General features: G+C 41.0%; 1 protein-coding gene across 1 annotated transcript in view; it reads left to right on the plus strand.

Moving 5' to 3' along the window:
• Positions 1-1,890: 1,890 nt before the first annotated feature.
• Positions 1,891-17,232, plus strand: part of sytl5 (synaptotagmin-like 5) — a 52,262-nt gene continuing 36,920 nt past the window's right edge. The window contains exon 1 of the mRNA XM_007901404.2: positions 1,891-2,097. Within this exon, the coding sequence (XP_007899595.1) occupies positions 1,979-2,097 (119 nt within the window). The 5' untranslated portion in view covers positions 1,891-1,978. The remainder of the gene's footprint in view (positions 2,098-17,232) is intronic.

Raw genomic sequence — 17,232 nt, forward strand, 5'->3', positions numbered from 1 at the left:
CAATTCGTAACCTCTCCTACTGGATATGTCAGCATAGAAATGTTTGCATTTACTGTAGTGAAAATTGTCCTCTTACCTATTTTGGATAAACCATATACTGAAAGTAATGGAATATTAGATTATTTTGATAATAGCAAATCAGCAAAAAATATTTTTAGACAGATGAATAAGAATGGTTAGCTCTCTTTGTAATAATAATAGTTACATTTAATATAGCACGTTTTGTGTCAGGAGAATGTCACAAAACCCTTCACAAGCTTTCCTGTAATGTGTAGTGACTGCATATTTTGTAGACACAAAGCAGCAGACAATTTAATGCACTAAAAACCATGAATTCAATTACCAATTTTATTTAGAGAATTGTTGGCTTTGACACTGGAAGAAATTCCCTTCTCTTTGGAGTGTCATGGAATCTTTAATCCAGATGAACAGATTGAAGGTTCCTCGGTTTAATCCGAAGGACAGCACCTCTAACAAGGTAGCACACCCCCAACACTGCATTGAAGTGTCACCCTATGAAATGTCAGGTGGAAGTTCTTTTTGAGAAAGTCCTTGTTCAGGAAATTATGGCTAGAAAATTAACAATAATTCAGTTATGAAGGGATAAGATGCTTTGTTTATTTGAGATTCTCGACGTAGCATCCTTACAGGCATTCTTAGTCATGAATTCTAAACACTATTTAGAGCTACATTTGCTTCTGTGATTATCGGAAATTTGCTCAGGCGCTTACTGGAATAAGCCTTGAGGTAGATCAGTACCTTGTTAGAAGGCTATAATCAGTTAAGGTCAGATTGATCACAACTAAAAGTAATTGTGCTGAGTTTACCTATGTATATCTGAGTTAGTTTCAGAAGTTATTAACCTGCTGGTTGGGTAGAGTGTTGACTTGCATCAAAATATGACAGAGGTTTACAATAGGCATCGACACCAACCTAATGCACATATCTTGCTTCACAGCACGCGTAAGAAGGTGAGAATTCTTGCTCAGAGCTTACATGAAATAAGTAAATACTGCAATCGAACAATTTACACTTGGGAAATAGGCTGCACAACAGTAGATGAATCACAAAGGTTTGTGTGTGTGTGTTGAGAAGGAATTACGAAGCACATCAATAATAGTAAGAAATTACGATGGCATAGCTTTGCATTCTTACCATTCGTAACAACAAAATGTTAAGATCATTTTTAGCAATTTAGTTTGTTTTTCCCACTAATTGTTTTTACATTTACTTTACCCACTTCATTAACCTCTCCCCTCCCCACACAGCAAGTCCAGGTGTTGCAAGGATGTAGGTAGGTGATTTGTTTCCATGGCATTCTTAACTATTAAGTCTGCAAAAATGACTTACTATAGTATCACTCATTCTTTGTACTTTCACTCGGTCCCCTACAGTCCCTTTTCCTAGCACCTCTTTTGGATAGATTCAGAACTTACGGTAACTTGAATCATATGGAGGAGCCAAATGCTGAACTATTTCTTGGCTATACTTTAGTGTACATATGCACATGTATTAATGAGTTAGTGTACATATGAACTGTATTCATGAGAATTCTCTTTTTGGTGACTTTTTTTCTTTTTCTTTCAGTAACAAAGATGAAAGCAGCTACAAAGACATGAATATGTTGTTCAGTGACACAGAAGGATAAACGGGCAGTGACCAAGCTCATAGGAATGAGGAGAGACTGATTAGGTTGCAAAATCTCAACAGCAGTTTCATAAAATCTTTCTTCAAAGATAGAATAGCAAAATCCATACATGCTTGAAAAGTAGAAAGAAAACACATTTCCCAGAATTGTTCTTTGGACAAAATCATGCAATTAGTCATGTTCATTCTTGGAGGACCTCCAACTTGAGTCAATGTTCAGTATATTTGGTATGCTACCTGGATTGCTCAAGCTGTAGTTTTTTCTTGAAACAATTTTGTTTATCAGAGACACTAAATCTCAGGAGTGCAACAGGCGTCAGCATTGAAGAAAATGTCCAAAAGTACTGAGATCATCAATTTGTCGTATTTGTTGGACAATGAGAAGCAAACGATATTGGAAGTTTTAAACCGAGATGAAGCATTGAGAAAGACTGAAGAAAAAAGGATTAGGTGAGTGACGCATGAAAAACAGGCTGTTTTATGGAAATTATTGTGAGTGGCAGTAAATGTGAATGTTATCTCACTAGCACGATACAAAGATGGTATGATAATACATCACATCACTAAGTCCATTTATTGCAGTATGGCAGTCTTGTCAGAATTGGTGCTGATAACTTTAAAGGCCAATTTTGCCTTCAGTGACCTTTTGTATGTTATGAAATGACTGGTACAACCTTTGGAAATGTAGACATATTTGAAGTTTGTTTAATCGAACATTCAATATTGACTGATTACATATTCTTCAGTTTTCAATCTTATTTTAATATTACAGTTATTGTCGTAATTTTCTGTATGCAAATTGCTGTCGTCTTCACCTGCATTTACACTACACTTTACAGTGTATCTTTTGAAGGGTTTTGAGACATCTTTCCAACGAGAAAGATGCTATATCCCATGTAAGGATCATTATTAGAATCATAGGTTGCCTAGCATTCATTCCAGATGCATATTTGTAATTCTTTAGCAATTGGAGAAATCATGTGGTTTAAATTTGTCTGCAAAAGCTCACTTTCAGTTTGGAAGATCAATCCCCAATGACATGGCGTGACACTGATTTGGAAGTCCACATTTCTCCTACAATTCTTAGTGAGAATTCTTAGCATGTAGCTGAATCTGCGAACGTAGCTACCAATAATCATTACATTTTACAAAAACTTTACGGTGCTTTGAGACATTTGATTTTCCAGGTGCTATACTAAATGCAAGTATTATTATGGTGGATTTATGGCTTGAATTCTTCCTCCTATATGTTGTCCAGCATATCTGATGTCACCATATAAGTGAGCAGTCATGTTCCCTGCTCTATGTTGACATCAGAAAGGAATTAGCTGTAATTTGATTGATGGCAGATTATGTATTGTATTCATATCATATTTAGGATGTGTCAAAGTATATTTTTGCTTGAATGGTTTAAAATTTCTTCATTTAAAGAAATACTGCATCATCATAATTGAAAGGCCATTAAGTGAACTTGCAGTGGTGCCTATTTGGCATTTGCAACCTAGATTGAAATGCCACAAAAAGTAATATCAAAGAAATTGAACATGACGTTTAAAGAAGTTTGGACATGTTTGTACCTTGACATGTCTGAAAAATTGACACAATTTCTGCTGGAAAATACAACCATTAAATGCAGAACTAACTGAATCATATTTACAAAGATTTACAAAAATTTACAAAGAATGTGCAGCATGGAAACAGATCACTTGGCCCAACCAATCCATGACAGTGTTTATATTCCACACAAGGCTCCAACCAGTCCTTACTCCTTCCCATAGCCTCTATTCTCCTCTCCCTCATATGAAGGTCTAGCTTCCTCTTGAATGCAGCTATACCATCTGATTTAACAACAACAAGATTACATTTGTATAGCACCTTTCACATCGGGAGGACGTCCCAAGGTGCTGGACAGTATACAGCATTTCAAACCTAAGGTGGGGTCAGGTGGGGAGAAGGGGGGGTGACCGATGGCATGGTCGAAAAGGCAGGACTTGAAGGAGGCTAAGGAGTGAGCGAGGAGGAGTGATTGGGAGATGGAATTTCAGAGGTTGGGGGCAGAGTGGCTGAAGGCTCTCCCGGCAATGGTGGGGCGGGTGGGTCAGGGGACGTGGAGCAGGCCAGAGCCGGCTGAGCGGAGGGAGCAGGTGGGTTGGTAGGGGGTTAGGAGGTTGCAGAGGTAGGATGGGGCGAGGCCATGGAAGGCTTTGTAGGTGAGGATCTGGATCTTGAACTGGATCCTCTGAAGGATATGGAGCCAATGGAGTCCGGCGAGAATGGGGGAGATGGGGTCACGGAGTTTGGTGCGGGAGTGGACACAGGCTGCAGAGTTCTGGATTATCTGCAGCTTGTGGAGGAGTTGGGAAGGCCGACAAGCAGGGGTTTGCATAGTCGAGCCTGGAGGTGATGAAGACATTAACCAACGCTTCAAGCAGCGAGTTCCACAATCTCATTACTCTCTGCGTGACGAAGTTCTTCCTAAATTCTCTTGTTGATCCCCTAGTTGCTAACTTATATTTGTGTCCCTTGTTATGGACTCCCCAACCAGTGGAACCAGCCTGTTTATGTTAATCTTATTGAACCCTTTTAGAATTCTTTCTATTAGGCCCACCTTAAACATCTCTTCTCTAGGCCCATCTATTCCTGATACCAGTAACCTGCCAGCCTTGGTATCATCTTCGTAAACCTGCGCTGTACTCTTTCCACCGTTCCATATCCTTTCTCTAGTATTGAGACCAGAATCGACACAATAATCTAAATGAGGTTTAACCAAGGTTTTGTATAAATTCAACTTCATTGCCTCACTTCCATATTATATCTCTCTGAATGTGAAGCCCAAGACTCCATTGGCCTTTTTATAGCCTTATCTACTTGTGTAACTAGCAGTTTTCCTGCCAAAGTGAATTACTTTGCATTTTCCTACATTGTACTTCATTTGCCATCTGTATGCCCAATCTGCTAGCCTTCTTGTATCTTCCTGCATTCTTCTGGATTACCTAATGATCAACCATGTTTGCCCACAAGTGATCTGTATACTTGACAGCAATTATCTGTGAAGTGCTTTTGAAACATTTAAATATTGTAGGCACTATATACAGTACAATGCAAGAAATATATTATAAATAATCAATATAATTTTCCAGTCTTATTAGAACATGCTTATTTCATCTCCAGAATACACTGCTTTGGACCCTAAATTTGAATTTGGTCTGTCTCGCTTCACTTCAGTGGATGATAATCACATGAATAAATTAAATTTCCTAAATAAATTTAATTGCATTAATAACTTACTGCTTTGGTAGAGCATATTAAATGGTAACGCTCTTTGTAATTGATCACATCAAAGGATTTAATAGATATCAAAATAACTGTACCAAACATGAGGCCTCTTCATACATGTAATAGTTTAATTTGCATAGTAAATAATTTTGTCACTTATCAATGTTTGAATAAATTATTCCCATTAAAAAAAATTCCCAAATAAAACATTACAGGAGTCCTGTAGCTTAGTGCTTAGAGCACTTGCCTCACAAGCGAGAGACCTGGGTTTGATTCCCGGCAGGGCAAAACCTTGGACAAGTTTCCTTACTCCACACACCTGGTGATAATCACTCAAGAAAAAAATCAATAATAAATTGGTCACTTCAATCCATGACTGCTTGTTGTGCACAATTGGCTGCCGCGTTTTGCCTACAAATATACAGTCAATTCATTTTAAAGTATATTCTGTGAAGCGCTTTGAGAAGTTTAGAAGATGTGAAAAGCGTTATATCAAAAGCAAGGATTATTATAATCACAGAATATTACAGCACAGAAGAATGTCATTTGGCCCATTGTGCATCCACTGTATTATTCATGGATGACCAGCCTATCTGGCTCATAAATGCGACTTTTGAGATACAGGCATGTCTTGAAGTCTGTAGAGCCAAAGCCGTAAAAAGATGGGGTGGGGTTCTAGGTGGACAATGACCAAACTGTGAGGTTACAATCTTTAGATGATGACAATTTACTAAGATAGTAACATTTTGTACTTATTGTTAATCTTTGCAGTAAACTTGTAAATGCCCCTCAAAACTGAGAAAAGTAATTGACTTCAGCTGCAAAGTAACCAATGAAAGAAACATTCAATTGAAAACCAGAAATTGGATAGTAATGCAAACATGTGCAGTACAGCACTTGCACAGTGAATCCCTGAAGATTACTGTAACATTCTGAATATTAGGGTGAGGGGTACATTTAGTACCTGCTGTAAAAGTTCTAGCTCTTGTTTCAAGTGTGCATGTTGCCCTTTTGAGAACGTTGTTCTGTAATACTCATTGAATTCTCATTAAATTGTGTGCTTTTAAGTTGTATCACATTCACAGAATTCAGTACCATATAAAATGTTATTGATTGGACAGTAATTCAAGTAGAGTACAGGTTAATGCTATTCAGTGTAATTCAATCTTAACTACATGTAGCATATTGCAGCCTCTTGGGAATAACCTAAATCACATATAACAAGAGGAATGTAGCCAAAACTGTAAAGCTTGAAACCTGAGATTGCCCATAATACAATAACAGTGCAGTAACTTGCAGTAATCTGTGTTCCAATCTACTGTACCACTTAGTGGTAGCATACAGTTTTGGACCACTGTTCTGAAACGCCATTCTTCCAATCTCAGTAGGACTGTGAGGTGTAGATGTAATGTGGATTATCCTTTATATGATCAAAGCACAAGGTTTGCTATAAGCTAGCGAACACCATTATTGAGGTGAATAATTTCAGACCTAAGAGTTCATAAATAAAGTGGTAATAAAGTATATTAGCCATGATGACTCAGTGGTAGCACTCTTGCCTCTGAATCACAAGGTTGTGGGTTCAAGACCTACTTTGGGTCTTGGAATCACATAGTCTAAAGTGATTGCAAACCAATAATTGACAGAAAATGTGTGTAATTTAGATAAGAGTCATGTCCCAGCATTGGTGCCTGTCATGTCAAAGTAACCTGCCATTCACAGTCCGCTTAACACATCATGAATAGTTAACAGCTACAAAAGAGCTGCTGACACCCATAGAACATACCTCAGCAAGACTCACAACTGGAAGAGAGGAGGCAATGAAGGGATAACAGTTTGACAGGCAAAGTGCATTTCACATGGTTTCGAAACTGGAAGTCGTTATAGTGTTCAGGCACTCACTACATTTACTGACTTAAAAGACCTCAAAACTCTCTGTTCACTGTAGCGTGATTGATGGGCAGTCACACTAGTGAGGCTGCTGTTCTCTCCATTGCTGGGATGTGCATGTAAAATACTATAAATGGCAATTTAAAATTAATTGATGTTTCACATTATGTAGATCAGAATTGTCACTCCTCTGCACTGAAGTCCTGTAGCCTCAGTGGTTAGAGGACTCGCCTCGCAAGCGAGAGACACTAAGGAAATATCTATAATGGGATGAGTGTTAGGTTTGAAAAATGGAGAAGTTGGAATGGATGAATATTTTGGAAACAGAAACAGCACTAAATGCATTCTATTCAAGAGAAACATCAGAAATTGTTGTAAAGAGGCCAAAGGGCTATTTTCACAGTGGTTATTCTCATTATTTAAACACACTTTCTTCCACCTTCAACGCATTGCCCATCGCCGCCAATATCTCACCCCAAAAGCCGCCGAAACCCTGGTCTATGCCTTTGTCACCTCTCGGCTGGACTATTCAAATGGCCTCCTACTTGTCCCCCGAATCCTCCGCTCCACCATCAGCGGCCATGCCTTCAGCCACTACGCCCGAGGCTCTGGAACACCCTTCCTCACTCCCTTCACCTCGCCCCCTCTCTTCCTACTTTCAGGTCTCAGCTAAAGACCTTCCTTTTCGACTGCGCCTTTGGTCACCTTCTTCCCCCTCCCCCTGGCTCGGCCCCAGGATCCGTTACTGTGAAGAGCTCTGGGACGCCATCCGGCGTGGAGGGTGCTATATAAATCCAAGTTGTTGTTGTATATGTGATGGTGCAAAATGGTGAGTCAGTCACTTGAAATTCTTGTAAATTAAATAATGTAATATTCCTTGCATTTGATATAACGCCTTATCACATCTTCAAGACGTTGCAAAGTGCTTCACAGAATATATTGTAAAGTGAATTTTCCAGATTTAATTCAGTTCAGAGAACTTGCCTTCAAATTAATACAAAACGTGCTCATTATTATGTTCCCAATGCTTCACATCAAAATAAGCCTGACTGAACAACAACAAGATTCCATTTATAGAGCGCCTTTCACGTCGGGAGGACGTCCCAAGGCGCTGTACAGTTGGGTCAGGACCCGAGCAGGGGGGAAATGGTCAGGGTGAGGGGAGGGAAGGGAGGGAGCGAGGAGGGGGTAGATAGTCGAGAGGGGAGCTGAAGGCACGGTCAAAGAGAAAGGTCTTGAGACCGGCCTTGAAGGAGGAAAGGGAGGAGGCAAGGCGAAGGCACTGGGGGATAGAGTTCCAGAGCCTAGGGGCTGAAAACAACAAGATTGCATTTGTATAGCGCCTTTCACGTCGGGAGGACGTCCCAAGGTGCTGGACAGATAAAGTCACGGAAGGACTGCAAGATGGAGTTCCAGAGGGTGGGTGCAGAGTGGTGGAAGGCCTGCCCGCCGCTAATGGGATGTGAAGCAGGCTGGAGTCCGCTGAGCAGAGGGAGCGAACAGGGTGGTAGGGGTTTAGAGGTCGGAGAGGTAGGGGGGAGCAAGACCATGGAGGGTTTTGAAGGTGAGAACCAGGATCTTGAACTGCATCCTCTGTGTGATGGGAAGCCAGTGGAGTCGGGCGAGGATGGGATTGATAGGGTCGTGGAGCCTAGTGCGGGAGAGGACACGGGCTGCAGAGTTCGGGATGATCTGTAGCCTGTGGAGGAATGAGTTGGGGAGGCCAACAAGCAGTGAGTTTGCATAGTGAAGATTGCAAACTGTCAGATTGAAGTTGTGGCACAGCAAGCTAACATACATTAATACTAAACATCAAGGGCTTATTATTGTATACATAAAGTGCATATACAATAATACAAGCTTGAGGAATGTCAAATTCCAATAATAGAAACAATGATTTTTGCTGAATTGTTTCCCATTATTCACTCTCAGTTTTCCACTGTCAATGTTTTCAGAGTGATTATCAGTGAGAGAGAATGAGAGATAGCTGAGAAAGGAATCTGTGCAGAGGTGGTAGGGAAAGTATTCTGATAGCTAAGTAGCTGGAAAATTATATAGAAAAAACAAACTCAGAATAAAAAAATTTATATACAAAATTTTTTCAAACATAACCCTTCAATCTCCCTCAATCCTTTGAGATATTGTTGACCACAAACTTCTTTTCCTGTAGTTATGGTTTGAAAGACTTTGAATGTTTCACATTATGTACCTCACTTTCGCTTCGCCAAATCCATTTTTACAGTAAGCTTTCAAGGGTAAACCTGCTGGGCGCTGGATGAAACAAAATTTCCAGTTGTAATTTGTAAGCAGGGCTAATGTGCATTTTTGCTATTGGATTTAACAAAAGTATAAATGTTGAACATTCAGGATGCAATACAAACCTGACATGCAATTGTATTACAGTGGAAGCTGCTTAAGACGGGTGCCGATTAACCTTAGACACTAAGTAAGTCGGACAAAACTCCTGGGCCTGATGTGTCCGGCTCAAGCGGCTTCCACTGTAAGATGTTCAGACCTGCCTACCTTCAAAGGACAGAAAATTTAGTTTTAAAGAAAAGGTTTGAAATCTTGCAAGAAAGTTTAAAAACTTGTGCCAAATTCCTTACATTTTCTTGATATGGGTGATTGGCAAGTTCTTCACTTTTATCAAGACCCAAACTGTGATAGATAATTTTTTTAAAAAGGCATTGTTGGCGTTCCCGCTAAAGCTACTTTATTTTAGTCAACTTTCTAATATTGCTATCCAAACTCCAATCCTCATACGTTGTTGTAATTGTGTTTAGTCTTTATTTCTGTTTGAAAACAGCATTATTGTACATTCAATCTTATTACATAAATTAATCACCTTCAGGCTTCATTACTACAATGTCATGCTCACCAGATGCCCCAGGGCCTCCCTACATAAGCTGCAGCCCATCCAGAAGTATGTAGCCTGTGTCATCTCCCATAGTGAGCTCATGAACCTTATCCTTGCTCAGCCCCACAGGCTCCCCACCCCCTTGGATTCAATTCAAGATTCTCATCCTCAATTTCAAATGTTTGTGGGTTATTTTCTGCTAGCATGGTATTTCAATATGCATATATTCACATATTATGTCCACTTTGTCTCTATAAACAAATTGAATTTCTGCCTTCATTGCTATCTAGAAATTCTCTAAGGAAATATTGACTCAGCCTTTCTCAGCTTCTATCTGCACCATAACACACGTGTCAAGTAGAGATCAGCATTTAAATATTTCTTCTTATGCATTGTCAGTTTCTACGTGTTCATTTTTGTGTCCCAAGATTCTCCAAAATCTTTTTAAATTGCATGACAGATAATTGTTCCTTGCATTTGTTATAATGCAAAAGCAGCTAGTTAACACCATTATTTTACTTCAGAAATGATCATGCGTCATATATTCAAAAAAACTGCAGAGCCAGCTACTCAAACCATCCGCCAAACTCTACATGTGGATGATTCAAAGGGTTTTTGGATTCATGACCCACTTTGAAGAGAATTATGTAATGTTCTCTTTTGATGCAGTTTTGTTATATAAAAACAGCTAGAATGGAATTTCTGCAAGTCATAGAATTGCTAAGAACAAAGAACAAGTGTGTTACTCCTAGAAATGTCCTTCAATTTGCCAAGCTATTCTTCACCATCCCTATCTTCATACATGAACAATAAGAAAATTACATTTGTATAGTGCCTTTCACGTCGCGAGGACGTCCAAAGTAGTGGACAATGAGGGATTTCAACCCGGTGGGGTGTTGGGATCAGGGAGGGTGGAGGGCAGGGTGGGTAGGCTGGTGGCCGAAGGCATGGTCGAAGAGGAGGGTCTTGATACGTGCCTTCAAGGAGGCAAGGGAGGGAGCAAAATAAAGGGAATATGGGATGGAGTTCCAGAGGGTGGGGGCAGAGATGCCGAAGGACTGACCGCCGATGGTGAGGCAAGCTAGGCGGGGATGTGAAGTTGGTCAGAGCCTGCTGAGTAGAGGGAGCGGACAGGTTAATAAGGAGTTAGCAGGTTGGAAAGGTAGGAGGGGGCAAGGCCATGGAGGGCCTTGAAGGTGAGGACAAGGATTTTAAACTCTATCATCTCAGGGATGGGGAGCCAATGGAGCTGGGCGAGGATGGGGGTGATGGGGTCATGGAGCCTGGTGCGGGAGAGGACACGAGCTGCAGAGTTCTGGAGGATCTGCAGTTTATGGAGGGAAGAGTTGGGAAGGCCGACAAGCAGGGAGTCGGGTTAGTCGAACCTAGATGTGCTGAACTTGTGAATGAGGGTTTCAATGGCCTGAGGGGTGAGGCAGTAGCGAAGCTGGCCGATGTTGCGGAGGTGGGGGGAGACATAGCAGGTCGTGGCATGGATGTGGATGAGAAAGGACAGTTGAGGGTCTAACAAGACAGCTAGGTTCTGGACTAGCTCAGTGAGGTGGAGTGTCACCATCCATGGCTGTCAGTGCCTGAGGTGTGGAGGCGCTGGCAGGAGCCAATCAGGAGGACCACGGTCTTGTTGATGTTCAACTGGAGAAAGATAGCTCTCATCCAGGACTTGATGTCTGACAGACATTCTGTCAGGACAGCAGTGGTCCTGGCGTCGAGGGTGGAGACAGAGTGATATAGTTGGGTATCATCGCATACATGTGGAAGTTAACCCCATGTCTGCAGATGATGTCCCCAAGAAGGAGTGAGTACAAGTTGAATAGGAGAGGACCAAGGACAGACCCCTGAGGAACACCACACAAGACAGTGCGGAGGCTGGAGGAGAAGCTGTTTGTGGAGACAAAGTGGACATAATGATGTGAATTATATGCATATTGAAATAAGGCCCATGCTAGCAGAAAATAACTATCAAAAAAGATTCTAATACATATGATATAATGCCTTAACACATTGTTGAGACAAGATTTTACTGGAAAACTTTAGTGACTTTGTATATTTGTAGGCAAACGAGGCAGTCACTTTGTACACAGCAATATCTGACAAACAGCCATGATTAAATGACCAAGTTAATCTGGGGCATTGCTGGCCAGGACCCCAGAAGAAAATCTCTTCTCTTTTCGAATAGTACCATGGGATCTGTAAAGTCCACCTGATAAATAGGCAAGACATTGGTTTAATGTTACATCTGACAATGGAACGCCTAGATTGTGAGCTCAAAGTCCTGACATGGGGCTTCAATCCACAATATTCTGAGAGATGAAAGTGCTACCAACTGAGCCAATTGCTACCAACTAATTGTGATACTACTTCAAACTAAAATGCCTCCACCCAAGGATAATAATATAATACTAATACTTGCATCTGAATATGATATTTTATCGCATTGTCAAGACGTCTCAAAGTGCTTCACAGGATTTTACTGTGAAGTGTAGGGACTGCTATTTGTAGGTGGTTCAGCTGACATACAAATAAAAAATCAGGCTATATTGAATCCGTCAGAATTCTGAAAGTAAATATTCTCAGATCAATAACAAGTTGACTTCCATTCCCATGCTGAGAAGCTTATGCCCCAGTTATACCACAATCAAATGCAGCCAGGGAGAGAGCTCAATAGCTCCTGAGTGCTACCAACATTTTCAATGATAGAAAGGAATTCTTTTGAGTTCTTTTACTATTATAAATCTAAACATGTTACAATAATGCAACTTGGTTCTTTTTGAAGAGCATTATACAAAAGAATAATTTTACGAGCTATAAAACTCTTTGATTCTCCATCCAACTGGCATCTCCAAATGTGTCCCTATTTATTTACCACAGGCAAGACAGCATTACAAACCGAGCGGCAATGAGAGTTTAATAGTTTTGACTCCCACATACACCATCTGTGCAATGCTGTGTTAAATGTGCTGAAGCACTGAAGGCAAAGAAAGCAAAATGACAATAACCAATTTTCAGAAAGACTCAAAATGATGCTTTCTGGCAGTGTAATTACTATCACAGCAACCATATTTCTTGCAAGACACTAACAATTTTTACATTTGATATAGTGCCTTTGATGTTTGATGATAGGAGCACATCTCAAAGCACTTCACAGAAAAGTGCAGTGACTGTGTACTTTGTAGATGAAACGCGATAGCTAATTTGTGCACACAAATAGTATTGAAGTCAATTAGCAATTTTATTTTGGAGGTTGTTGACCAGGACACTGGCAAAAACTCTCTTTTCGAATAGTGCCATGGGATCTTTAACAACCACTTAAATAGGCAGACGGGACCTTGGGTTAATGTCTCATCCGAATTATAGCACCTCCAACAACACAGCAGGCCTCCCTGTACTAGAGTGAACCCAGACTATATAAGTTCAAGCCCCACATCTTGAGTTAATAAGGATACTGTGTGGGAATATTTTGTAATCAATTTTTAAAAATGTAATCAGGCCATAGATAATGGGGATTCTGTGCTTCTTCTCAGATGGTTTCCAAAAATAATTATAAAAGAAAAAGATGTTAATTTAGTGTTAGTGGTTGATTTCTATATTAAAGATTAGGATGGCTTCAATTCAGTTCTTAAAGGACTGGAGGGGAAAAAATCATTTTCCTAAAGTCAGTGGGAGAAGGGGCATCTCCAAACCTCCTATCAACAGGCCTTAAGGGCATGTTTTGAATCATGTTTTCTATACTGTTAATGCAGGTGAATAATAGAATGTGTGTTTAGAAATATCACAATTATGACCCCATAATGCGAAAATCAATGGAAATTTGACATTTGATCCTTTGATTGTGCCATTTAGTAGCAACACAAATTGTATAAAAAATGATCTGTGGAACATTTTGGGAATGGGGAGAGCAGCATTGTTGGGAGGGCTGACACAGCCAGGTCTATATGTGTTGTGTATGAGTTATGCTGCGGTTGAAAGTTTTGATCGATCGCCCACCATTCAGCCATTCTGTTCTCGCCCCGCACTCTCTGGAACTCCATCCTCTCCGGAACTCCATACTCTCTGGAGTCTCTTTGCCTTGCCCCTCTTTCACTATCTCTTTCCCTTTAAAACTTTACTTAAAACTAATCTTTTCCCCCATTCCCCACCTCCCAGCTGGGGCTCCCAATCAGCTGTGTAAAGAAATTTGACATGCCCTCTCAATGTCAAAGGCACGATATAAATGTTGATCCTCTCTTCTGTGACCAGGGCTCCCTCTGCCTCCTTGACCTCCTGGACCACTCCACTGCATTCGACACAGTTGATCATGCCATCCTCCTCCACCGCCTTTCCTCCGTCATCCACCTCAGTGGGACCACACTCGCCTGGTTTGAGTGCTACCTCACAAACCGCCAGCAGTACATCTGCACAAATGGGGTACACTTCCACATGTATGCAGATGACACCCAATTCTATTTTTCCACCTCCCTTTGCGACCTCCAGTCCCCTGATGTTCTGTCAGCCTGCCTGTCAGATCTCAGGGGCTGGATGAGCGCAAAGTTTCTTCATCTGAAAGTTGACAAGACGGAAGCCATACTCTTTGGCTCTCGTCAACGTCTAAAATCTCACGGATCTCAACTCCTCCACCTACCCAACCTCCTCCTAAAACTCTCCGAACCCGTATGCAATCTAGGCATCAGGTTCGACCACCAATTATCCTTCCTCCCCCACAACCGGTCCCTTACCAGCTCCGCTTTTTTCCACCTCTGACGCATTGCCTGTCTCCACCAATACCTCTCCCCAAAAGCTGCTGAAACCCTGGTCCATGTCTTTGTCACCTCTCGGCTGGACTACTCCAACGTCCTCCTTTCCTCCCCCTCTCCTGGCTTGCTCCCGGGATCCGTTACTGTGAAGCGCTCCGAGACGCCGTCCGGCGTGGAGGGCGCTATATAAATCCAAGTTGTTGTTGTTGATATCATCAGCAATAATCAACAACAACAATTTACATTTATATTATCACATCCCACAAACGTCCCACTTGATGTGATAATTATCATTGGTGAAAATCATCACATCAGTGAAACAGGGGTTAAACCATTCAATAATTGTTGATTGCTCCACATTTGAACACATTTCTTTCCCCCTCCCAACTTCGGGCAATGGTTTGGCTGAAAGCGTTCAGCAGTCACCAAAGCCGCCAGTGACTGCCCAGTTTAATGCCACTTCAGGGGATACCAGCTTAACACTGATCGTATCATCATCATTTTATTTTCTGTGAAGGCATGCTGTTCTCTTGGAAACATTAAACTCCAACATTTGTTTTGCTCTTTAAGCTTCTCTCAGTAGTCCCTGAGACATTTTCCTGTTGATGCAATGACACATGGAAGATAGTCTATGCTCAACATCAGTACATTTGCCGATAAGCAGATATTCTTTAGAAAGATTGTGATATGGTTGCTTGACAAGCTCACTGATACTGCTGACTACATGGTCAGAATAGCCAATCTGTTAAGTATGGTCAATTCCATTTCGGATGAATGGTCCACTGCATTTATTTATAGACCGTCAGCCACTCTGACATTCATTATGCTATATCTGTCATGTTCAGGTTTTTGAAAATCATCTAAGTTTATCACCAGTGATAGCTACAGATACAACAACTTGCACTTATATAGTGCCCTCTATGCAGGGTAGTGTCTCCGAGCGCTTAACAGTGGCGGAGCCTGGCTCCGAGCAGGTAGGGGGAGGTGGCCATAAGCACGCTCGAAGAGGAAGGTTTTCAGACGGGATTTGGAAAAGGGGAGAGAGGGAGCAAGGCGGAGGGATTGAGAGAGAGCGCTCCAGAGTTTTGGGGAGTAGTGCTTGAAAGCGCAACCACTAATGGTGGGGTGGAGGGTGCGAAGGGATGAGCAGGAGACCAGTGCCAGTCGAGGGGAGGCGCCTGGTGGTAGACTGAGGAGCGAGGAGGTCGGAGAGGTAGGAAGATGCCAGAGAGTGAAGGGATTTGAACACATGTGTGAGGATCTTGAAGTCGATCTGTGCAGTGATTGGGGAGCCAGTGGAGCCTGGCCAGAACTGGTGAGATGTGGGTACGGAGTTCGGTCCGGGTCAGTATGCAGGCGCCAGAATTCTGAATGGTACACTGACAAACATTTTGTATTCTTAGCAATTCCCTCTGTTCTAGTGAAGCAAATACTGTTCCTCTCAGGAAGTGGTTAAGACATTTTGAGTTCGATATTTCTGTTTGCTACTGTTAACAAAAATGTGTGCAAACAGATTGGAGAAATATTAGATTATTAAGGAATTGATTTGCGCTATCCTGAAACATCCCCAAAAAATTAGTCAAACTGGTTGATCTAAAAGAAAGGCTTTTAAAAAGCAGCCAAGTTTTGTCATTAGTGATGGCAACTCGCAAACATTCTGTATTTGTAGCTGTCTCTGCTCTCTGGCAGCCAGTACTTCAAGCTATGGATGATGTGCAGTGAAACGTGTGCAGAATGATCATTGATGAGAAGCAAGGCATTGATTTTTTTTTCACGTCACATGTGATGAAGACAGCATAACTCAGACACTGCAGGCCGGCCTCAGTAAAGGTTTTTTTTCACGCTCAAAATAAGTTATGTCACATTTCATTATCCTTTATTCCAACGTGTGTGAACTTTAAGGAACAACACACTCTCTTTCCTGTTGTAATTTTGACATTCGACAAAAGAATAAAACAGAACTTATTCTACCAGGCTGTGACACATCAATGGTATTCTGCAACTTCCTATCAAGAGAAATCAATATTTTCAGTCAGTATTGTACCTGAAAAACAAGTTACTATTATGAATAATAGAAGTATAATGAAATCGAAACCATTGTTGTTACACAACCTGTACATTTTTTACATTCAGCTATGAGAATGCTGAAATCATTGCTTGGTTGTGCATTTTAATTGCAAAGTAAATATGAACCATACAAGTTTTATAATTTAATCTGAAGCTCCAATGTGGCTATGCATGGTTCATCTTACATCATAAGGGCGGATGACATTTCATTATGTTCTAAATTCAAGCAGTATAGTCACAGCATCAATTTTCAGAAGAGCACCAGACAGATTGATATTAGCTGGCAAATACATTGTCCATTCACCTTAGATTTTTTTCTCAACTACAAAACAATTTGCATTTAAAAAGCTCTCTTCATGGTGTAGTGACTCAGAGCCCTTCAACTAACATCCATTAACATATCAGGCACAGTCAATCCATTATGTGATCACACACTATTTCAAATGCTGACAGTTTACATATCAACTTAAAATAGGCAAAACTAGACTTGCTTGTGTAGTATTTTGCACGGGTGGGTTGGAGTGGAAAACCAGCTATAGTTCTGATAAAGGTTGAGAGCTTGCTTACCAATCAGAGGTTTTCAAATAGTATAAGTCCTGCAGATGCCTCATAATAATACTGCCTCAATTGGGAGAACCGTTTCTTAAATAGAGTGAGATGGAAACTGGATACATAAAAAGAATATAACAATAACTCGCACTATTATCGCAACCTCCATGCAGCGTAGCGTCTCAGAGCGCTTAA

This window comes from Callorhinchus milii, unplaced genomic scaffold, assembly GCF_018977255.1.
Source record: "Callorhinchus milii isolate IMCB2004 unplaced genomic scaffold, IMCB_Cmil_1.0 Scaffold4, whole genome shotgun sequence".
Classification (NCBI taxonomy): domain Eukaryota; kingdom Metazoa; phylum Chordata; class Chondrichthyes; order Chimaeriformes; family Callorhinchidae; genus Callorhinchus; species Callorhinchus milii.